Source organism: Borostomias antarcticus, assembly GCF_949987555.1.
Source record: "Borostomias antarcticus genome assembly, chromosome: 13".
In the NCBI taxonomy this organism is placed as follows: Eukaryota; Metazoa; Chordata; class Actinopteri; order Stomiiformes; family Stomiidae; genus Borostomias; species Borostomias antarcticus.
The window spans coordinates 19,412,431-19,436,690 of NC_140246.1; the positions used below are offsets into that span (position 1 = coordinate 19,412,431).

Genomic DNA, 24,260 nt, shown 5'->3' on the forward strand with positions numbered 1-24,260 from the left:
CAGAGAGGGAGAGATAGGGGCAGAGAGGGAGAGATAGTAGCAGAGAGGGAGAGAGGGAGAGGGGCAGAAAGGGAGAAAGAGAGGGAGAGATAGGGGCAGAGAGGGAGAGAGAGAGAGGAAGGGGGAGAAGAGAGAAAAGGAAAGACAGCTCCCAATAGAATACAGCACAGTAGCATCAGGCAGAGCTCTGCTTGTAGACTGAATTATAATGGCCTTCAAATAATCCTTCTGAGCCCAGCCAATGACAGCCAGCAAAAAGACAGCCCCAGCGTATCAGAGAGCTCCTTGTTGACAGGTGGCGTGAACTTGCCCATTTACCTTACTGCTTTTGTCATCTTTGACATCACTGTAGGTTGTAGGGTGAAACAGGTACTCACACAGCTGCTTAGTCTCTTACCCAGACGCCGACGTCATCACGCTAGCGAGCTGCCTGCCGGAACGTCTGTGGACATTCCTACAGGATTTTGTTCATGAACTAGCGAGGGCTCCCAACGCTAGTTCACTGATTGGTTCAAAATCTGTGTACTTCCGTACTTCTCGACCAATGGCTGGTTAGTTCTGCTTTGACCCGCCCTACCGGAATTGCTGTGTCCCTTATCTATTGTCCGACTGTACATTATGAATCGCACTGCTACAGCCTACCGGTAACCTGCTCCTGTGTTTCTGGTACGTCTCTATTTACATGCAACACCCATTGCAACACCGTCACGTGGTCTGCATATCATTAACGATGGGAATGCCCACCTCTGTAACAGAACGAAAGCGGAACGTCTCCAGACTCCCTTCCCGGATTGTGGGAGTCTGCTCGCGAGACTAACAGCTGCTATGAACTGGTACTGCTGTACAGGCACTGGGGTAAACTGATGGAAACAGGATTTTGAGTGAGTGTGTGCGTGTGTGCGTGCGTGCGTGAGTGAGTGAATGAGTAAGTGCGTGTATGAATGTGCTTGCATGCGCTGTTGCATGTGTGCGTGTCCAACTGATTTTAGGTAGCTAGCATAATTGCTTCCAAATCAACTTTGAAATGAACAGTAGCAGGACATGGTGAGCCCTCAGCACCAGCACAGCAGACCCTACCCGGCCCATCGGCCCTCCGAACACCAATCAAGAGTGTGTGAGAGAGAGATCTGGGTGTGTCAGAGTGAGAGAGAGAGATCTGGGTGTGTCAGAGTGTGTGAGAGAGAGATCTAGGTGTGTCAGAGTGTGTGTGAGAGAGAGATCTAGGTGTGTCAGGGTGTGTGAGAGAGAGATCTAGGTGTGTCAGAGTGTGTGTGAGAGAGAGATCTAGGTGTGTCAGAGTGTGTGAGAGAGAGATCTAGGTGTGTCAGAGTGAGAGAGAGATCTAGGTGTGTCAGAGTGAGAGAGAGAGAGATCTAGGTGTGTCAGAGTGAGAGAGAGATCTAGGTGTGTCAGAGTGAGATAGAGAGAGATCTAGGTGTGTCAGGGTGAGAGAGAGAGAGATCTAGGTGTGTCAGAGTGAGAGAGAGATCTAGGTGTGTCAGGGTGAGAGAGAGAGATCTAGGTGTGTCAGGGTGAGAGAGAGAGATCTAGGTGTGTCAGAGTGAGAGAGAGATCTAGGTGTGTCAGGGTGAGAGAGAGAGAGATCTAGGTGTGTCAGAGTGAGAGAGAGAGAGAGAGATCTAGATGTGTGAGAGAGAGAGATCTAGGTGTGTGAGAGAGAGAGATCTAGGTGTGTCAGAGTGAGAGAGATCTAGGTGTGTCAGAGTGAGAGAGAGATCTAGGTGTGTCAGAGTGTGTGTGAGAGAGAGATCTAGGTGTGTCAGAGAGAGAGAGAGAGAGATCTAGGTGTGTCAGAGAGAGAGAGAGAGATCTAGGTGTGTCAGAGAGAGAGAGAGAGAGAGATCTAGGTGTGTCAGAGTGAGAGAGAGAGATCTGGGTGTGTCAGAGTGTGTGTGAGAGAGATCTAGGTGTGTCAGAGTGTGTGTGAGAGAGAGATCTGGGTGTGTCAGAGTGTGTGTGAGAGAGAGAGATCTAGGTGTGTCAGAGTGAGAGAGAGATCTAGGTGTGTCAGAGTGAGAGAGAGATCTAGGTGTGTCAGAGTGTGTGTGAGAGAGATCTAGGTGTGTGAGAGAGAGAGATCTAGGTGTGTCAGAGTGAGAGAGAGAGATCTAGGTGTGTCAAAGTGAGAGAGAGAGATCTAGGTGTGTCAGGGTGAGAGAGAGAGATCTAGGTGTGTCAGAGTGAGAGAGAGATCTAGGTGTGTCAGAGTGAGAGAGAGAGAGATCTAGGTGTGTCAGTGTGAGAGAGAGAGAGATCTAGGTGTGTCAGTGTGAGAGAGAGAGAGATCTAGGTGTGTCAGTGTGAGAGAGAGAGAGAGAGAGAGAGAGAGAGAGAGAGAGAGAGATCTAGGGCTGGGGGTGCTTTAAGGAGGGAAAACACAATGAAGACCTAAGACTGAACAGAGCGAGGGGCACGTGAGCACACAAGATCACAAAGAGCCCTTTATGGTTCCAAACAGCACCTTACAGAAAATAAAAGGGTATTGTGTGGAACCTTTATTTTAAATGGGTTCTTTATTACAAATGGTTCTGTATCATGACTACTCCTGAAGCACTGGTGGTCACCAGCCAGCCTTGAGAGCCTAAACATGTATGAACTGAGGCTGGTTACTGTATAGGTGTGTTGTTATATTAAACATGTACCATCTGAGGCTGGCTAGTGTTGTTATAACAGGTTAGTTATAACAGTTGTTAACATGTTGTTAATGTGTTACTTGCTAAAACGGAAGGCTTGTGCAATAGGCTACAGGACAACTTTAGCATCAAACTTCTGAGGTCGCCAGCGGCCGTCAGACAGGCAGCTGTCCGCGGTGCTGAGACCACGAGTGCAATCCTAACCCTAATCCTAACCCTGGGATAGCAGAGCGGAAAAAGGAGGCCTACACACCTTTTAAGATAGAAACATTTCCTCCTTCATTTGTTATTAAATAGTAGATTTGACACCATTAGCCAAATGCTTTGAGAAAGAAAGCCAATAGCAATAGGCTCACTATAATAACAAACGTGGAGGTCTAATTGTCATAGGTGACAACTGCCATCAGCCTCTGAGTCTGTGACCTCCCTGCGACCCTCTGGAGGGCCAGACTGTTCGATCACCGTGTTCGTGTGGATTGACTACAGAGCTGATCATTCTATCACCATGGTTTCCGGAACAAACCAATCCAAATGTAGCCTGCGCCACAGCTGCTCCGGGCTGCGCGCGACCACCTTCTGCAGCTCTCTGTTGCTATGGATCCCCGGTCTCTGTCGCCAAGGTGGCATCCGTGCGCTCGGGTCGGTAATAATCACAAGTTAGAAGAACCCGCAGCTGCTCAAATTACAGAGTTTCAGCCGTAGCCTACCTGATGGACGCCGGTTGCTCTATGTTGCTTAATCGACGTGGGAGGATCGAGGAGGCAAGACTGCGCCATGCACCAGACCCTTATAGACATCATTAAACAGCATGTCGGTGAATCGAATTGATTTCACATTTGGTTGCCTTAATGCGGTGCCTTTGTTAAAAGTAATATCGTTATAGCCTACTTAAGTGTTGCTTTGATGCAAGCCCTCCCCCTAAAATATTGGAATCAGCTGTGATGACACGAGGCCCTCGCGCATAGCCTCTATTAGGCAACGGGGTTTGATCAGATTATGCACCCCGACCGCATGTTAACCGCTCCCCTCTCGCCGATAAATACTAAATTAGATGTATATTACGTGACAAGAGCGAGTATCGATCCGGGTGGGATACTGTCAATAGTGATCGAACATCACGATGCGCACCAGCAGGGTGCCATCCTGGTGGCTCGCGCCGTTAGAGCTGTCGTGGTTTGGATGCAGTGGAACGAATCAATTCACAAGTTTGTTCACGAAGATGATATTTGCCCGTGAGCAATGGACAGTGGGCACATGTGCTAGTCTGTCAGTGTCTCGTTTAGCCCACCTGTCAAGTAACGGGGTACTAATGATCTATTAGCCCACAACATCATGGAGACATAACGGGATCATAAACCGGGCCGCGAAGGAGAGATGGTTACCGACACACACAGCAAGCCTCGGTAATTTTGATATGAGTGTCATATTCAAATCTGTTGAAATTACGTTAACACCCCCCCCCCCCTTCCCCCGATTCCTTCTGAAACACACACACAGTTAGAGAAATGTAAAAGATGAACATTACCTTGATGGTTCTCAAGGGTGTCCTCCGGGATGTACATGTTTTTGCTTTCATTGACCATAAATGTGGTCCGGCTTTATCCGTAGGTGAATGGAGAAAAGGTTGTGAGAGGAGGCGGGGGAGGGGGGGGGGCGAGGGGAAGAAAATAAAGCAAAGAAAAAAAGAACAACGAATAGCGGACAGCTTTCCTCTCTTGCGTTTCAGTAGATATTACCTGATCCCCATGATGGAGTTAAAAGACAGAAATAGGTATTCGTTGGAACCATCTAAAAAAACGAACCAGTGCATCCTCGGAACATCCGGGCCCTACCTCAGAAACATGATACCAGCACCACTTGCTGCTAGCGGTTATTAAAATCCTATCAATTCCCCCTAAAAATGTTTTAAAGAGGGTGCCACAAAAGATGCACACAAGACACCGACCCGAGCACCGCCACTGCCGTAAAAGGACAAGAAAGATTCCAGCTCTCAGCGCATCTAAACGAAAAAGATTATGTATATTCCAGAACGGATTTCACAGGGTTAAATCTTCTGATAAATTCGTTTCCACCGATGCTGTCCCCCAAAAAATATACAGGCAAACACACGTCTTGTCTCATTTAGAGGTGTTTCTCTCAGTTCCAGTCCATAATCACGGTAACGGTAACGGGAGTTCTCGGTAGCCCTGCGGAGAGCGGCCGCTCGTCTCTGCAGTAGCCTAGGACTCGTCTGCTGTGTGGGGAGAGAGAGAGAGAGAGAGAGAGAGAGAGAGAGAGACAGAGAGAGAGAGAGAGAGACGACCAAGCCCCCCTCCCCTGCACCGTAGACGTTCTGAATAGTTCCAGATGTTACTCTGTTAGAAAATAGAGTAAACCGGCCACGATTTTCCAGACATGCTTTCTCGGGAGAGGGGGGGAAGCGAGTTAAGTCGACCGGGGTTTGCTTTGATATGGAGGAAGGAAGAGGAACAGTTCTTCTACTGATGACATCTGGGTGGATTTATTCTTCATCCGGAGGTCTTCTGGCAAATTTGTAAAGTTTATTTTTATGTTTTAATATAAGGATAAGAAAGATACCAAAGATCACACCTGTAGTCGATACTATGAGACATTTCACCAACATTCTAGCCACGAATAGACTCCGCGTGAGTTTGTACAGTCAGAAAATGTGCGACAGGCTATAGAACCATTTGTATATCAATATACAAACCTTCTAAAATGTGCCAGAATCCTAAAGGGTTCTAGATATGGACCTGAAAAAGGGATGCATATTGAATCCTTTTTAGGCCCATACGATTCCCAACTGCACCAGAACCAAAAATAGTTAGAACCTTATCAACCTGAAAAAAGTGTTTTTATATTGAACTTTTTCCCATACATATGAGCATATGTTTAGTGTAACAGTCTCCATTGAACTTCCATGGGCCATGGTGTATTTCTTAATGACATACTCATAGGACGTCTGTAAACTGCTACATGTAGGCTATGAAAATGCCCTGGACTCTCGAATTGTCCAAACCAGACACCCCCTCATTTACATAATATTGCTCTGTAGCTTCTGCCTACATGCTCTCAGTCAACCAGGCCGGTGCCTTGGCCTGTGAGATGGGGCTGCGCGTGGAGGGTGGGGCAAGAGAGGGCAGGTCGTGGGAACACACACACATACCCCAGGGGCAAGGCCTTGTCCTCCCGCCAAAGGATGCTATTTAAGTTCCGCTCTATATTTGAAGTTATGTTCTTCCAGTGACACTGGCTCTGGTCCTGAGAACTCACACACACACATGCGCACACACACACACACCAGTTCTGGCAAGTAGTAGTACATTGGCTTTTCCTACGTTAAATGCAATTATTGTTAGTCACTTTGGATAAAAGCGTCTGCTAAATGACTGTAATGTAATATAATGTAATGAACCCTGAAGCCTACACACACATAAGGACCCAATCGACCTCAACCATTGCTCACATTCAACAAGCAATAGGACTATATCAAGAATTAGGCTACCTATAGGTTACATTTCACAAAAAAGGTCATAACAATGCAAGCAGAATTTAGGCTACATTGACTATTGTGTGTAATTGCATTCTGGGTGACGTCTCCACTCCATAAACACAGCTTCTTCACAATGGACAAAAACACCTGCTAATCAAGGATTTTATTGAGTATTCTTATATGAGCATTTTCACAACCCCTCATATTATAATGCTTTACCAAGACACCTGGAATGAGATGCTGGGCCTTAGCGCCAAGGCTCAGTGTGGAAGTTGATATGAACATGTGTAGACCTACACGACAGGGGGATAGGGTTATGAATCGATCGATGGTAGGTAGGCCTGTCCTCTGACCTACATGGCAGGGGGTTATGGCTAATGAATTGATCTATGGTAGATGGGCCTGTCTGGAGGCTGCTGCACCTTTTGTCTGATCCATGTGCTTCATTAGTGGTGGTCGATGACAGGAAATGTATAAAAAGGAAACATAAGTACCAATCAAAGTTCAATAACAGTAGGTAGGTATAGGTAGGGAGGGAGGGAGGGAGGGAGGTTGGTTGGTAGGTAGGTAGGTATGTGAAGGTAGGTATAGGTAGGTAGGAGGGTAGGTAGGTTGGTATAGGAAGGTAGGTAGGTAGGAGGGTAGGTAGGTAGGAGGGTAGGTAGGTAGGAGGGTAGTGTAGGTAGGAAGGTAGGTGGGTAGGTAGGAAGGTAGGTGAGTAGGTAGGTAGGTAGGTAGGTAGGTAGGTAGGTGGGTAGGTAGGAAGGTAGGTGGGTAGGTAGGTAGGTAGGAGGGTAGTGTAACGGTCAATATTTCTTTAAGAGTTTTGGAGTTAGGGGTGCAAGTGCTCCGTAAACTGCCCCCGCGCCAGCTGTGAGTTGGAGAGAAAGATACACATGTGGGATTGAGTGACAGACAAATACAGAGATTTCCATTCTATATTAATGTAATTTAATAAGAGTTGTTAAAAGGACATCTGAGTACACAGGTTTTGTTTTGTTTTAGAGCTTTGCGACCAGTCTATGGTCGATGTAGGCTGTATAGCTGAGAATAAATTGCAGGCACGTTTGTGGAACATATTAGCAACGTCTCCAGTCTTGCCTACTGCGCTCAAGAAAAGTGTTACAGTAGGTAGGAGGATAGGTAGGTAGGTAGGAGGGTAGGTAGGTAGGTAAGTAAGAGGGTAGGTAGGTAGGGTTAGTGTCAGGTAGGGAGACACCTTATTGTGTTCCCAGAGGGGGAATTGATGTTGCAGCATCAAGAAAACAGTCTGTGCAGTCAAAACTAACAGGCCTATTTAAGTAAATATTAAACGTACAGACAGGATACAAAAGTGACAAGGAATAGACAAATGTAAATAGTAAGTTGCCTAGGACGCCTGGTAGCGCAGACCTGTAATGCATGACTGCTCTGTCATTCATGAGCTTTGATGGGCTCCACTGCACTGATGGGCCCTTCCTCGCCTCAGCACAGGCAGACAACGTCTAAATATGTGCATTTTAAATGGTGGTAGTGCCCTCTAGGGCCGCCAGTGCATATTACATTTACATAAAGTCTAATGAGCATTGATGTCGAGTGCGGCAAAGGGTACTAACTGTTGTGCTTTCATATGTCTAATGAATTACACTTATATTTACAAATCACTGAGTCCATTTATTCTGTGACCAAGTATACAACTAGGGAACTGTTATGCCCGTGCTCTAACAACGCTAAGCATTCTGGGTACTGTAGTACTTATACTGTAAGCTGGTTATATGTTATCAGATAACATCACATCTTCCTTCCTTTGATTGATCAAGGGCGAATGTGAAATAGTAGCCACGAACTCAGCGGGTTATCTGAGATGCGATAGCCGCGGCCAAAGCTCCTGCTGCCGTGGAGTGAAGCTTTTCAACTCGCCTGTTACTGGCTCCCTGGAGGAATTTAGCCTGGCTGCAATAACGTTATCACGAACGGAATGAATACCATCTACTAGCAAACAAAACATGTTCAGCTATAATTAACCTGTTAAAACTAAGATGCCTGGATAAAAAAAGAATGTCTCCAATGGATATATTTGACAAAAAACAGGTTAATATGCAAGCCGGTTTTCATTTCATTGCATTTGACATAAACGTGAACTTGTTCGTGGACGCGCGTAGGACAGAAAAGCACAACTGCAAGTACAAGTCACCGGGAATAGTCAAATGACTACAAATTTTGCCAAGATGGCGCGGTTCCATAGGGCTTCACTTTAGATTTCGAATCCTGGGGGCCTGCGCCAGACCCCCCCCCCCCCACTAGCTACTTCTAGAGACTTCTGGGACAGCCAATAGCTACTCCCCTTACTGAAGAGTTGGCAACACTGGCTTGTTTACAGTCTGCCAGAATAATCATGGCTGCCGTGAGAGGAGCAGACGGTTTATCAAGGAGTTAGACAGTGAGATGTTCAGTCTTAACTGTTGTTCTACATATTTGCTTTCTTAACAGCCTCCTTCTGTGTTCAGTGTCCGTTTTCAGCATCAGTTGTCTAAATTAGCTAGCTAGCTATCGGTTCGCTTGCCACCGTAACTTCACTTTCTAGCTAGTTTAGCACGAGGACCGCGGCAGCTCTGAACCATGACAGCCAGTTCGTCGGGTGGGAACACCTGTCTGACCGCCAAAGGGCTGGACATCAGCCTCGCCGCCCTGCAGAGACAAGACCCATACATTAACAAGATCGTTGATGTGGCGAGCCAAGTTGCCCTGTACACGTTCAACAGCAGGTTAAATGAATGGGTAAGTTCGGGAACAGGAAGCTGGATATGTATGCTAGCACTAATGGTGCGTTCGTTTGTGGTCGGAGGTGGCAAGTCGCAAGTGGCAAAATCCCTACCTCCGACCTGTGTGCATTCGAGCTATAGCGAATGATACGATGATGATGATGATGATATGATATTGACGCCAGTCGGCAACTGGGGGCTGAGAAAAAGTCCGAATTTGCGACGAGGAAGTGCGAGTTCATGCGGCGTTTTATTTAATCATTCCTAGTAAGTCGCAATTTGCCACCTCACAGTTATAAACGAATGCACCATAACTATAAGCTAGCTGAGTTAGCCACATGGCATGCTGTAGGCGCGCACTCTAGCATCTATAACTTATAGCACTAGTATAAGGTGCTTAGGTAATGCTATCTTTATATATAACCTATAGTGATCTAAAGGAAGAGTTGCTCACCGCTAACGTAGCGTTAGCTATTAAGCTATGCGTTTCACAATGTAGCTAGCACTATGCTAATTATGCCATTTTTAGCTAGTTAGCCACGTTAGCCAGCTATCGTTGTCTCTGCGCCCTGACTGGCGCTGTTGCTTGTTTTGCAGGAGAAAACCGACGTGGAGGGCACCTTGTTCGTGTACACTAGGTAGGAACGGGGTTTCACCCTCTATGCCCACATCTGTAGCTCTAGGTAAACCCTTCTACCATGAGATTAAAATGGCTGTAACTTAATGGCATTAGCTGTTTATTAGTGATATTTAACATTCAAGAGAGAGATTCAAGGCAGAACTAGCTCTGAAGACTTATGTTGATATTGTGTTATAGGCTGGCCTACCCTAGTTGTAGGTTATAACCTACTGTAACCCAGGTCAGGTGTTATGTCATGTTAGCTGGTTTTAATGTTATGTTAATGCTCTCATTCATCTCCTTTGTATTCTAGACCAGCCTACCCTAGATAGCAGGTGTAGTGTTATGTGAATACAGTCTGAGTTCATATTCTTAACGTGCACCCTAGGCTGGCCTCCCCAAGCCATGGCTTCACTATCCAGAACCGGCTGAGCATGGACAACCTGACGGAGCCAATCACCAAAGACCTGGACTTCCAGCTGCAGGATCCCTTCCTGCTCTACAGGAACGTGCGCCGTGAGTCCCGCAACTTCCTGGTGTCATGGTTAGGTTTAGGCTAGTGTTAGGCTAAGCCTTGTAATATGTACACTTCCGTTGCAGAGATCAAATTGTCAATCAGTCCACAAATTAATTGATCAACTAAATTACCTTGAAGGAGTGTCGCCTAGCAGCAGCTTGTCCTCCCTGGTACAGGAGTGTCTGCATGGTATGGTATGGTATGTAGTTTATTTAGTAGGGACAATGCTAATTTACATAGTTTCATCGCAAAATGCAACTGATCTTCTGCATACAGAGATTATAGCTTTCGCTAGTTTCCAACTCTAGTCCCTAGTTGGGCTTTTAAGGAAAGAAAGGGGAGAGAGACCCTATGATGCTTTTTTAGCCTCTCTTACTCTGAAATGTAATTTAATGTAATGTATTGCTTTATAAATGTTCTTAGCCGGTAGACAAACATACTCCAGGAGCTTGCTCCATCGCCTTGTTGAGAGGGGTCAGGGAAGAATTTTTACCTCCCTTGTTCTCTGTAAAGCGCATTGTGTTGCGTCTGGGTATGAAATGCGCTATACAAATTGATTGACTGTCAACCACATACATTTCATATATGTATAAGAAAAATAAAGCTTTGAAATTGAATCACAAAATACAAAATTTATATCAAATTTATCACAAAATACAAAGTAGTCATACCTGCAAACTAGTCGCCTTTCGGCTACAATCGCTGTTTTTTTTGTCAATTGGGTCATTCACATGAATCGTGCAGATCCGGGGGGGGGGGGGGGGGGGAGGACTGCATTTGATGTTCAGGCTAGAATAAACCTTATTGGATAATACTAACTGGTTAGCTTGGCATAGATATAAGTACAAACTTGGATGCTACAAGCTAAATGTTATAGAGTAGTGGGTCAATTCAATTCAGAACGTGAAATAGTGACTAACCAGACGAGGGTATAAATACAGATCCTGTTGGATGTAACGTTACTTGATCTCCAGGTACGTCATGTCAACAGCGTCCAACATCGATTACAATTGCGCGAGTTTTCTCCCAGGATCTCCTCATACAGCGTTTTTTCAGCTGTATGACGAGATCCTGGGAGAAAACTCTGCTGCTGCTGCTAATCACTTGTGAACGAAATCTCTGATCAGCTGTAGTTTGGATATTTTTGCGGTTTTAAAATTAGGATTAGAATTAGAGGACACTACTAGTTGCCCCTCAAGCAGAAACGGTAGCTTTCTTTCAAAGAATTCCAAAATAAAAGTCACGGAAAACAATTACACAACAAAAAACACTACTTTTTTTACTCACTTGGAATTGGTCCAAATGGTATACTGTATACTGAAGTATGAAGTCTACTGAATCTGATATATACAGAATAATATTTGGAGGGCCTATTCATCAGTTAATAGGTGATAATAATGTCTAAATCTATGCAAGCAAAGACAGTCATCATATCGATACAATAATATGGGCAAGACCATTCTAAGAGGAGAAGTCGTTTTTTGTGTGTGTTTTTTTATAAATCGGTATCAGTATCGGCCGATCCTGAGGAAAATAATCGGTGATCAGTATCGGCCCAAAACATTCTGATCGGTCTCATTCTTTCCTGCATTTCAGGCAATGGAGGTTGGTTGTCTTTTTTGAGAGGCAGCAGGGAGAATAAAGTGTAAAAAAGTAATTGTTTGGTTGCTTAAGTAAATAACCAACTTATGAGATATTTGTTCTCTCTTTTTAGGGAAAAAGAAACATTGAAATTCTGATTAAAATGTTTCAACTGTGAATCTGGATATCTACATAATTGTATTTGGGGTTGTAATTGGGATAGATATACTATGTGCCTCGCAAGAGCCATGTATGTACTCGCACACAGAAATTCTAGTTTCAAAACGCTCCAAAAAGTGTCATTTGCATATTAAAATCACAGAAAAAAATATGGGCCTTTTTTGTCACATTATACATCTGTTGCAGTACTTTTCATTCAGATAATAGTATTATGTTGAATACATGCTTAAGGAAGAGGCCAACGTAAAATTTAAAATAAAGTAGTTTAATTCGATGCCTAGAAACATTGCAATTCATATAAATTCAAATATTCATTTCCATTCACTTCCACGGTGTAGAATTATCCATAACTAGCTAACCCTACACAAATATGAGATATAAATGATCCAAGCCTTAACCTCATGGTCTTTATGTGTTTATGAACAAAATACATATACTGTTACATATTCACAGCCTGTCATCATGTAAAGTTAAACCTGAGCTGGATGCAGGGGCGTAGGTTTGATTTGAGCTTTGGTAGGGACACAATAGGTTGTTGTTGTTTCACGTAGTCTGGATTGAATCTGGGTGGTGGCCGAATCAGATTAATTGCCGTCGCCACTGATTGGGCAATGTGACGACGAATGACAAGGTTTATCCACAAAACCTACATCTGTTGAGTCAGACTATAATCTCACCTGTAACCCTGATGCATCTCCTGCCTGCCTCTCCAGGTCCTGCCTTTCTGCTGCTTTGACCAAAAAAATTCTAATATCCATTTTTGTCTTATTTTTTCTGGTCATAAAAGGGAAATGATTGACAATATCAAACTACTTGCAGACATGAAACACACTTTTCCGTGTAGCCTACTGTGTAGCATATGAAATATGAACATAATTACGCTGGACTTGGACTGAATTGCATAAACAAACCAGACGTCTCCTCTCGTTTGTTTAGCCTGTTATGCAATTCAGTGGGCAAGTGAACCTAGCTCGTCATTGCTCAAACCTAGGAGTTTGCAACGGTTATACCAAAACTGATTTATTGCTAGCTAAAGACAACTGTTATGACAACATTACAGCACCTTATCTCTGCCTCAGCAAACGTTTACGAGACCTAACGTTATAGCTAATACGTACAGCTCTGACTAGCTGCACCACCATCTAGCACTAACATTACAGTTTACATAGGCATTTAGTAGGATGCAAACTAAACTATTATCATTGATACAACTCTGTACAGAAAAATAATTGTCGGTCAACATATTGTATTCCCTATTGTTCAATAACTTCAATCTTACTTCTGCTTAATCAAAATTCCCGCTGTTGCCGACAGTCGATGCTCGATGTGCTGTGAGCTACGCGCTGAGCTCGCGAGGCAGGCACTCGCTGGGTCACAGAGGCGAGGGAGGGAAAGTAGGCTACTGTACGTTGTTGATTGGATAGCTTGCTGAACGCAGCTGTCAACCTGGCCTTAATTCCCAACCGTTTTGCTTTAGCAAGTTGTGAATGGTAATTAAAAACTACAGTTTTCACTCTGTATTAGGGACAATTCGTGTTTCCGTGGCTTTGGTATGGACATGTCCATAGCGTCCATACCTAAAACTACGCCTATGGCTGGATGACCAGTGAAGTCAGTCAAGGAGGAACCAGTACCGTCTTCAGAGTTTATAAGCCAAATGACAAGCGATCAAAGACATCCCTTCTGAGAAACAGTGGCTTGGTATGCTATGGAAGCCCAGAGGATGGTACACATCTACTGTAGGTGTCGACTGTAGTAGCGCGCGTCATTCCCAGGTAAATGGGAATGATTTTCTGTGCGCGAGTAGCCTCGCATCACCAGTCTCTCCTAGTGCACGAGGCTCCGCAACAGTCATGTGACTGAAAACTTTATTTGGTGCAGCGGTGGAGCAACACACAACAAACAGAACGCCGGTCTATGGCATGGATGTGGCGACATCGCACGCATAATTTATTACATGACTCTATTGGTACAAACATTTACCCGCCAGCGTGGCGGATAGCCTCCGAAATGTAGTCGCCAAATCTAAATTTTACCCGCCTTTGGCGGGTGGCCGGTGTTAATTTTCAGCCCTACCTGTGCTACAAAACTACCAACCTCTGTAGCACCAGTGCTATGAGTTAAAAAAGATAACGTACAGCCCTGCTATTAGCATTGGGTTTAAATCTGACTAACTAAACAGGCGTTTTTGCCTGTGGCTCGAATCTCAGTGCTCAGCCTCACTTTTGCTTTCCTACGTGAACGTTTGCAAAATATTTTAAACTTAACAGAAACGGCTGTAAGTTACAAAACCTCTCGTTGCAATGTCCATTTATGTTTATGCAAACAATTTGGAACGTTCTTAAAAAGCAGTTCAAGTTCAAGCAGAACAGACACTGAAAAATGTGTTGTGTGTATTTCCTTATTGCACTAAATTTACCGGCAACACTAAAAGATTATTTGGGAGGAAGTGGCCGGATATTTAAGCCTGATATCAGACAGAATTATCAACTAGTTGCACTCTGACAGTCAACTTTGGAGCGGGCGGATCCAAACATCTGGACCCAGGCTAAGGCTATTCAGTATAAGAGGTTCTGAAAAGATAGGCTGTCATTCAACTTAATCTGTAATGCGCAAAGTCTGATTGTTAATTCCTTGTGTCAATTATGTTTTCATCACCAGTCAATCAAAGGTTATGATTGAACACACGCCTACTCAACAGTATTCATAGGCCACGTTTACACTAGTATGTATGTAGGTTTAAAGATGCACCAATCAACTTTTTTTTCACTTCCGATCCGATAACAATAACATAATTTGGATATCTGCCGATACTGATCCGATCCCAGTGGTCTTTTTTCTTGAATAATTATTTATCATTAACCTAATTATCATTACCACTTTGTACACACCGTATTCTTACTGTATTGCTACTGTACTGCAACTGTTTTAATTATAAGGATATCTTGTACAGTGTATCTTGTTGAGGAGCCAAAACCATAATTTCACTCATCAATTTTACCCAACTTATGGCTACTTGTATATTGGATGCAGGCCTAACAATGAAAGAATCCTTGAATCCTACTTAGTCTATATATTGATTTTCTATCAGCGCCCACTTTCATCAAATAAAAAGTTAATTATTAAATATAATTAGTAAAATATAAGCTTAGTATGAGACCCCCAGTCTGCTCTGCTCTCCTGTCACTCACTCCGCACCTGCAACAGAGTGGGTCTCAGCCTCAGTAGAGATCAACAGTGTCATATTTCTCTGACTCCAAAAGAGTAAGACGAGGGAGAAATGGCTCTAGTTTACACAGATTACCTCATTAATGTTATCAGATTCCCTATTAACACTGGGTTTAAATCTGAAATATTGCCAAATAGGCGCTTTTGCTTTTGGAAATTCTCCGCCACCGACCTAGTGTAACCAACTCAAGCAGCGCTTGCAACTCAAGACTTTCATTTTCACTCGTGAACGTTCCTTGCAAACTATTTTAATTTCTTTTCAGCATAACGTTTGTTTTGGCACCAAACATTTGCAAACATAAGCAAACGGTCTGAAAGGTAGGCTAGTTTTGTGAACTAGACGCTGGACTGAGGGAAGCGTGAACTGTAGCCTACACCGGAGCTTTTTCACTTCATCTGGATCGGTAGGTGGATCGTGACCTCAGGCCGATACCCAATCTCTATGTAGATTAACACCGGACAGAGCCAAAATATGACACGTTAGAGTTGCTATGTGTCTGAAAAAATCCATTATTGAAATTCTGATTAAAATGCTTAAAGGAGTAGTAAAGGGAAAATGCATGTTTAGCCCTGTTTTAAGGTTACTTATGATCATATACAATGGTTCAGATCAAAACGTTGACAAAACTTGCACTTTTGAGAAAGTCTGATAATTGCTCTACCACCGTTTAGGTCATACAATGGATGTGGGTGGGCACCTTGAAAAATCATTCGAAAACATATTAAACTCTCGATTTCCCATATTGGCCTTCACCACCGCCAGGACTGTTTCTGATGTTTAAGGTAAAGTTACCGCTTCAGCTAAGACACTACTTCATGAACATCAATCGGACTCGTTTATTACTATTATTACAGCTTTTTTACATTTTGTTTTAATATAGACTGGCAGGAGGTCAAAGCGAATGGAGGGGAGGTTTAGTTAGCAGTAGTACGCCATGGAGCTGACGTGGTTAACTTTAACTTGTGTTTCTCGTTTACTGTGCGCTCATATGTGGTGACCTGTATGTTTGGGATATGCCCTGTCGTTGTAGAGGTTGTGTCCTGCCGTTTGGGAGTGGGATAGGTGTGACACTTTTTTGTTCTTGTTTTTATCTTGAATCAGGGTTTCACAGTGTTATTTTTCCATTCTGCAGTCAGACTGCACGATCGTATTGTTTTAATTTTACAGTTTAACACTATGAGTGAATTACTCAAATTTGTTACTTGGAATGTGAAGGTCATTGGCAGTGTAGTTAAAAGAATGAACATTTTGACATTTTTGAAGAAAAAAAAGGTCTCGATGGCTTTGTTACAGGAAACACACCTGTCTGCCTCAGAAAATATGAAGCTTAAAAGAGACTGGGTTGGTCAGATTTTTTTTTCTACATTTAGTTCAAATAGCAGGGGTACTACTATTCTCGTACATAAGAATATCCTGTTTATGTTGGAGCATGAGGAGTATAACTCTGAGGGAAGGTTTACAATGATTACAGGCTCTATCCTTGGCCAACATATCACCATCTTAAACATATACGCCCCGAATGAGGACAACCCCAGATTTATGTCACGTATGGTTCTGCTCTTTAATCAATACTGCAAAGGCCTTGGATTCCTAGCAGGAGATCTAAATTGTTTAATGGATGGCTCCCTCGACTAGGGACTATAGAGGCACTACTAAGCGACTATTTTTATTGACGACTAGACGGTGGTTTTGTAACCGATTACACGACTAGTCTAAAAACAGGATTCCCAGGTTTCTACAACACGTGCTAGTTAGAAAAATTGAGGATGTTTCTCAAACTCTGCAAGCTAAGATGCATGACTATTCCTGATGTTTCCCAACCACTCAGCGGCAGACAATTTGCACGCGTTGCGCAGGTCTGTCACACACTGTTTGCCAGTGCAAAACTGTAGTTCAAAACACGGGGTACTTTGTGACAGTTGCTTGGATGTATACTAGTATACATAAACCTATGTTTTGCGAATTTAATGGTCTGCCTCGTTCAGTGTTCAACTCGGCAATTAGGCTGTGAAAGCGAGCGCGCCTCTTGGAATCTAGTCATAGCCCGTTGTTGCACAGATTTCCGTCAATTTGACTTTCACAAACCAAATGATTAGGCTACATTAATTAATATGAGCACACTTGAGTGGCAATGTGCCGTGCACCCCTGATCATTGAATAGCATAAGTTAAATTACTATAATATTAAAGACCGCGGATGGCAGATGATAGGCTACGTATTAGGTGTATAGCCGCCAAATCCGGAGCTCCCATACAAAAGGAACACAGTATAAACAATAGGGATTGCGCAGATGAATGAATGAGGTGACTTATTATTTAAGTCTTTTTATAAATATTTTTTATCTAATTCTATTATATTTCGTTTAATCGACTATTATTTCTTAAACGACTAGCAAAAGCTGCGCCGTTTAGTCGTTTAAACGACTAGTCGTGCACATCCCTAATTACAACACACCATAGCCTAGTTCAGATGTTTATGGTATGGTTAGAGATTATTAGCGTGTGGATACAGTCGTAGACTATACCATATAGGCCTAGTGCCGTCTGAATAGGCCACGAGTAGGCCTAACGAAGCGCTCTGTTGAATGGATATAACTTCCAGTGAGGTAAGGGCTTTTTATCGGCCTAGTGATCAAGAGATAGACCTATTAAATGTTTTGCAATAAATTATACTGCTGTCGTATAGGCATACAAGCAGCAGCAGTCTGGTGGATGTCTCTGAAATGTGTATCGCCACAAGAGAATATTTCTTTTTGCAATCTCAACTCAACTCAAATTGTATTTATAGAGCACATTTAAAAACGACTGTGGTCGAGCCAAAGTGCTGTACAGGTTGGTGGCAAGACATAAGTTAATACATAATAAATAAATAACAAATCATTATAAAACGAAATAAAAACAAAAAATAGGCCTACAGGTGCAGAATAAAATAGCTTGCAGCAACAGTACAAGAAAATATTTTTAAAAAGGATGATGAGCTATGATGATGGCTTATGATAGACCTGCGCATAGTTTACGGGGTGGATTAAGAGCATACGGGAATAGGACTAATGTTGCGTATTTCTTGTAAGATAATCAACAAGGCTTCACTACAGCACACATCACCAAGGCTAATATTGTTGGCAATAAGGCCACCACAACCCTAGACTTGTTGATTATACCTTACAAGAAATACTGTAGGCCTATAGAGTCTTAATAGGCTAACACCCCCGGAACGGTGAACAGAACGTTATTTTTTGTTCTTAACCGGTTCAGGAACAGTATGTTGATGGCGGAACACGAGAACGGAAACGTTAAATATGCTGGTTCTGCTCGGAGCGAACCGATTGAAAAATAATTTCGTTTTTAAGCCCTGTAGGTAAGTCGGTAGCTCTACCTTTCAATACGCCCCCCGATTTATCTTTGGAGACTATATGCCCATTTCAACTGACAGATACAGGTTTCAAATACTTAGGCATTTTTGTCACCCCTGACCTTAAAGACCTATTTAAGGCAAATGACCCACCCCTCATGGAGAAGATCAAGGAGGATCTGGCCCACTGGTCGTCCCTGCCAACCTCTTTTTTTGGTAGAATTAACATAGTTAGAATGAACATTCTAACTATGTTAATTCCCCGGCTGAGTTATCCGTTTCAATCTCTCCCATGCTACCTTGGACGTACTTTAAAAAAAAAAAAAGTCTAGATATATCTATTTCTCAGTATGTTTGGAATAATAAAAAGCTGCGTATCAAATTATCCAAGCTCACTAAGCCGAAGGAGAGGGACGGGGCTTCTCTACCTAATCTCTGCCTCCATTACTGGTCTGCCCAGATAAAACATATGGTCAGTTGGTTTTTGGATAGATGCGACTCCCGGTGGGTTAACATTGAATCTTTCATGTGCCATCCAAGACTCAAGGCTCAGGAGTCTTTCTTTCATCCATAACATCCACAAGATAGCATCTCTAACTAATAACTATGTAGTATATAATACACTTTTGGTTTGGAAGGATGTTAGGAAGTTCTTGAATATCCCCACTAGCATATCACTGTGGTCCCCCATCGCTGTTAACCCTGACCTCCCCCCACAGATTAGAAACATTGGCCTTTTAAATTGCATGTCAAAAGGATTGATAGATCTATTGTGTTTGTTTACACAGAACTCACTGAAATCATTTGAGCGGATAAGAGCCGGGGCGGACATACCTCAGAGCGATTTTTACAAGTTTTTACAATTTAGACATTTTGTTGATTCTTTATTGAGGGAGGACAAACTCCGCTTCGTGGCAACGGAGACCGAGAAACGTCTTATAACACCAGACAGTAGAAGGGGTAAGATTTCAGATCTGTATGTCATCTTGTCAAATATAGGCTCCTCAGCCTATGAGGCACTGAAGCCGATCTGGAAGCAGGACTTGGGACTGATATTCAGTGAGGACGACTGGCGAACTGTTTGTGAGAGAGTTTTCCCCAAGTGTACCCCTATTAATGTACATGAGCAGCACTTTAAGCTTTTCCACAGAACATACTTAACCCCTGTCCGCCTTCGGAAGATGTTTCCTAATGTTTCTCATTTATGTTTCAAATGTAAGGCAGACGTGGGCATCCTTATTCATGTATTCTGGAGCTGTAGCAGAGTTAAGGCGTTCTGGAGGGAAGTTCATATGATCAACAAAATAATTACTGGTAGAGAGTTTAAATTGTCCCCAAGCTTATATCTTTTGTATTTTCACCTTAATGTTGTATTTGATGATGACACAGCCCGCCTGACGAACATTCTCATCTATTTAGCTAGAAAATGTGTCCTGTTACTGTGGTCTACTTCAGAATTACCCTCAGTTAGAATGTGGCTCACGCAGGCCTCTACTTTCCTACCACTTGATAAACTGACCTCTGATATGTCTGACCACTTTCAGAGAGTTTGGTCCCCTTTATGTCGATATCTGGAAGATGTTGGGCTTGGAGTCTGATTAATTTTAATATTATTTTGTTAATCCATCTGTATATTGTATTATTATATTATATATTGTATTATACTGTATTATTTGTTAAATTAATACTTCGCTTGTTATTCTTGCAACTGACCATGTGCCTGCATTCCTCATTGTGACATGCTCGACTGACTGTGCCTTTGTGACTACTATTGTTGTGTTGTATAACTGAAAACCCAATAAAAATACAATTGAAAAAAACAAAACAACAGCAAGTCAGAAAACACAGCTGCAATTTGGAAACACAAATGCAAGACAGAATACACAATAGCAAGAGAGAAAACACAATCACAAATTGGAAACCACGATTGCAACTCCCAAAAACACAATGAAAATAACCAGAAATCACATTAGAAATGTGTCAACCGGAAAGGGATTTACTACTTGTTGAATCTGATTGGGCAGCTATAGTGTCAATAACAGTGGGAAATGTGCAGGAAGCGAATACTCAAATTCATTTGAAATGATAAGTTTATGCCTGGGTTTAAGAATGGAACTATTTTTCTCCCACATGCAGGAGGTAGCCTATCTTGCCTCCTGCCAGTCTGTTATATTGCCTCCTGCCAGGCTGTTATAAATAAGAAGTTCTTAACTACTTGCCTGGATAAATAAAGGTTGATTGATTGCTGATGAGCTAGCTAGCTATTTGTCATTGATGTCATTTCAAATATTGGACGTTTTTATCTGTAGCTAGTGACCTTTAGTAGGCTAGTGGCCACTAAGTAGTTTGCAGAAAACAGCAGAACAGATGTAACGATACGATGCATAGCCAGGCTCTTGGCTAGTCTAATGTGACACCTAGTTGGCAATAATAGCGAAAATAATGAAGATATGTTTTGAGTATATCTGGTGGTGATAGGATAACAGTCATATACAGAGAGAGGACGAGTAGTTGTTTTGTTGTATATTGTATAATATATTGGTTTAGTGGGTGGTGATCGGTTATAAATTATGTTAGCTAACGTAGCTAGCTTACTCCAGCCAACCAGCTAGGGTCAAAATCACTAGGACAATAGAATGAATGAACGCGTCATTATGAACATGAATGATGCGTTGTGACGCGTTCATTCATTCTGTTGTCCTAGTTATTTTGACGCTAGCTGGTCGGCTGGAGTTTCAGATCTTTTTCACTACTCTAGAGTCTGCAGATCTGAGGGGGGAAGTGGGAGAGAGAGAATGAAAGAAAGTGTGTGTGTGTGTGTGTGTGAGAGAGAGAAAGTGTGAGAATGTGTGTGTGTGTGTGCGCGCGTGTGTGCATGTGTGTGTGTTGCCCTGCTGTGGAGAGCAGGTTCGTAGAGCTCCATATAAGGTGCAGAGGTATTCTTGGGGCTGCAGGCCTGTGGGACAGGGCTCCGCTCAAGGGTCCTGCCAACACCAGGGACCCAACCAGCAGGCCCAGATAAGATACAACACACGCATGCACACACACACACACACACATATTGATACAGATATAGACAGGTTAAATGTTTTGTTTTAGTAATTGCTTGAGTTTGTCAGACAAAAAAACATTCGGAATAGCATAAGTATTTATACCCTGTAAATTAGTAGTGCCTCTATAATCCCTTGGCAATTTGATAACGTCATTAGAGGCCCTGGAATTTTATCAGATGGAACAAATATTTGTCCGGTTGGTCGATGGTGGAAGTGCCCAGAATAGTCTGGCATGTCTGTCACCCTGGAGTTAAAACTGAAAATGCCCAGATCCCCCTGGACTGGGCCAAGTCCCTACTACACGCTGTTCTGTTCAGCAGGGCTGTTGTTGCCGACCACGTGGTCAAAGGAGCAGTCATCTGTCATCTTCAGTATTAAGTGTAGGCTATTGCCAGACGTTAACCACAGAGGATCATGGGATATGTAGTCAAAGCACTACGGGGACCTACAATAGGCTTTTGTATGGGATGCTAAGGGACAGACATTAAATCTGTGTACACTGTACAGTAGCATAAGCATGTACCTAGTATTGGCTAGCGGTAATCTAATCAAACCAAACTTTATTTGTATAGCGCATTTCATACACAGAGGCAACAATGCGCTTTACAGAGAGCAATGGGGGGGTGGGCATAGGTGAGCTGTAAAAATTATTCTCTGACCCCTCTCAACGAGACAATCGAGCAAGCTCCTGGGAAATGTTTGTCTATTGGCTAAGAACATTTACAGAGCAATAAACATGGGCTTAATACTTCATAAGAGAGACATTACTATCAGTATAAATAGTGCTAGCTACATGGTAGGCCATTGTGTGTTAGCTATCCCTGTAGTCTCTAATATCATATTTAAATGAATCATATAAAAAAAGCACAGTAAGCACTTAGCAGAACAGGCTCATGGAGAATGCCGCAAAGCAGAGGTTGGGAGCTGTAGACACTAAGCATGTACCTAGTGTAAGCTAGCTGTAGACACTAAGCATGTACCTAGTGTAAGCTAGCTGTAGATACTAAGCACAGCTGTAGCCAACTCTTATATCCCAGCTCTACCCTGTAGAAGTCCTTCTACACACTGTCCAGAAAGTCATGATAACCCACACCACTGTGCTTTTCTCCTGGCTGTGATGCTGGGGATTCAACCAAATCCTGATCAAAATAGAATTGTCACACACAAGTTTCTTGTGTCGACGTTTCGGACAAAGAGCATTCTCCAGACTTTCCAGACAGCTTGTTTGCGGGACTGTACATTTTGATCAGGATTTCCTAGTACAGTACACCTACGTAGACCTTGCCCTAACACTACCCAGTCCTAGCCCCGGGTGTATGGAGTACACAGGTAGTCATGTATGTACCAACCGTAGCCAGGCCTTACCTCCAGGCCGCACATGCGTGTAGCCCAGGTCCGTCTCGGATATCATCTGACCTTTGAACCGCACCTCGGGCTCTTCCTCCAGCCGCTTGTGCCGGAGTCTCCTCTGGAACAGCCGGCGGAACATTCTAGATGTCTCCTTAATGTCACTTTAGTGATGGATGTCTTCTCAATGATGGGCCTCTTGAACTTGTGTAGTCCTACAGTAGCACTCACATGAATACGCTGGTACTATTAGTAGTCCCTAATGTTCAGGTAAGTTGTAGGTCCTCGGTGTTCAGGTACGCTGTAGGTCTGCGGTGTTCAGGTACGCTGTAGGTGCCTCACTATCCACCTCATTTCTCTGTGGACCTCTAAAGGCAGATGTTACTGCTCCCAATCTCCTCTCCTAAGAGTGAGTCTCTCTGTCGTTAGCTGTCTCTCTCTCTACTACTCCTCTCTCTCCTCCTCAATGCACGTGGGTCCTTACTTTCCCAGGCTTCTGTGTGTGTGTGTCTGGTTTCTTTCCCAGGCGGTGACCCTTGCGTCATTTTCTCTCTCTCTCTCCCTCCCTCTCCCTCCCTCCCTCTCTCTCCCTCCCCCTCTCTCTCCTTCCCTCTCTCTTCCTCTCTCCCTCTCCCTCCCTCTCTCTCCTCTCTCCCTCCTTCTCTCTCCCTCCCTCTCTCTCTCTCTCTCTCTCTCTCTCTCTCTCTCGCTCTCTCTCTCATAGTCGTAGTCATAGTCATTTTTACAAGTAAGTTACAACTGCCCGGGTTTCAGACACCGAAAATGAGAGAAAAGAGGGGGAGACAACAAGACAACAATCATTCACATGAAATAGGAACATAACTAGATACACACTGAAGAACATACACAAGAACATTCAAACTACCTCACAAATTAGCCTCGGAAAAGTAATGGGTTTTGAGTCTGGTCTTAGGACTCTAGGGTGCAGATTTGACGTTGGGAGGAAGGTTGTTCCACAGACGTGGTGCCGCCACAGCAAAGGCCCGATCTCCCCTTGTCGCCATCCTTGGGCAGTGTTTCCTGTGGAATTGATCTCTTGGTGTGGTGGTGCCAAGCTCAAGACTGCCAAAATACCAAAGTGGGAGTCTGTGGGTCCTCCCCCAGAAAAAAAAGTTTCAGAGAGTAAGGCCCAGTCCCAATGTCCCCCCTAAACCCTCAAGCCCTGAGCCCTCACAGACTTATTGACGTCACCTGGTAAAGTGGTTGAGTGTGAGAGTCTGCAAGGGCTCGAAATTGCATAAATAGGAATGGGACAGCACTTGCGACAGATCACGTGACGTAACGTGTGTTTTTCAGCGATTTCACGTCACGACGCTATGAACTGTGGGTAATTCCCTTGGGCTAAGTCTGCAGAAATGTAGTCCAAACTGAATCCCAAATCGCGCACTTAGGCGAAAGTGCAGAGCACTCGCGGCCTTGTGGCCTTACATGCGCGTTCCCGCTAAGTCCACAAGGGCTCAGGGTAGTTCCAAAA

General features: G+C 43.5%; 1 protein-coding gene across 1 annotated transcript in view; it reads right to left on the minus strand.

Moving 5' to 3' along the window:
- LOC311317037 (voltage-dependent L-type calcium channel subunit alpha-1C-like) overlaps nucleotides 1-22,907 on the minus strand; it is a gene marked incomplete at both ends in the record, with an annotated part of 479,213 nt that extends 456,306 nt beyond the window's left edge. The window contains one exon of the mRNA XM_084448035.1: nucleotides 22,784-22,907. Within this exon, the coding sequence (XP_084304161.1) occupies nucleotides 22,784-22,907 (124 nt within the window). The remainder of the gene's footprint in view (nucleotides 1-22,783) is intronic.
- Between the last annotated feature and the right edge of the window lie 1,353 nt (nucleotides 22,908-24,260).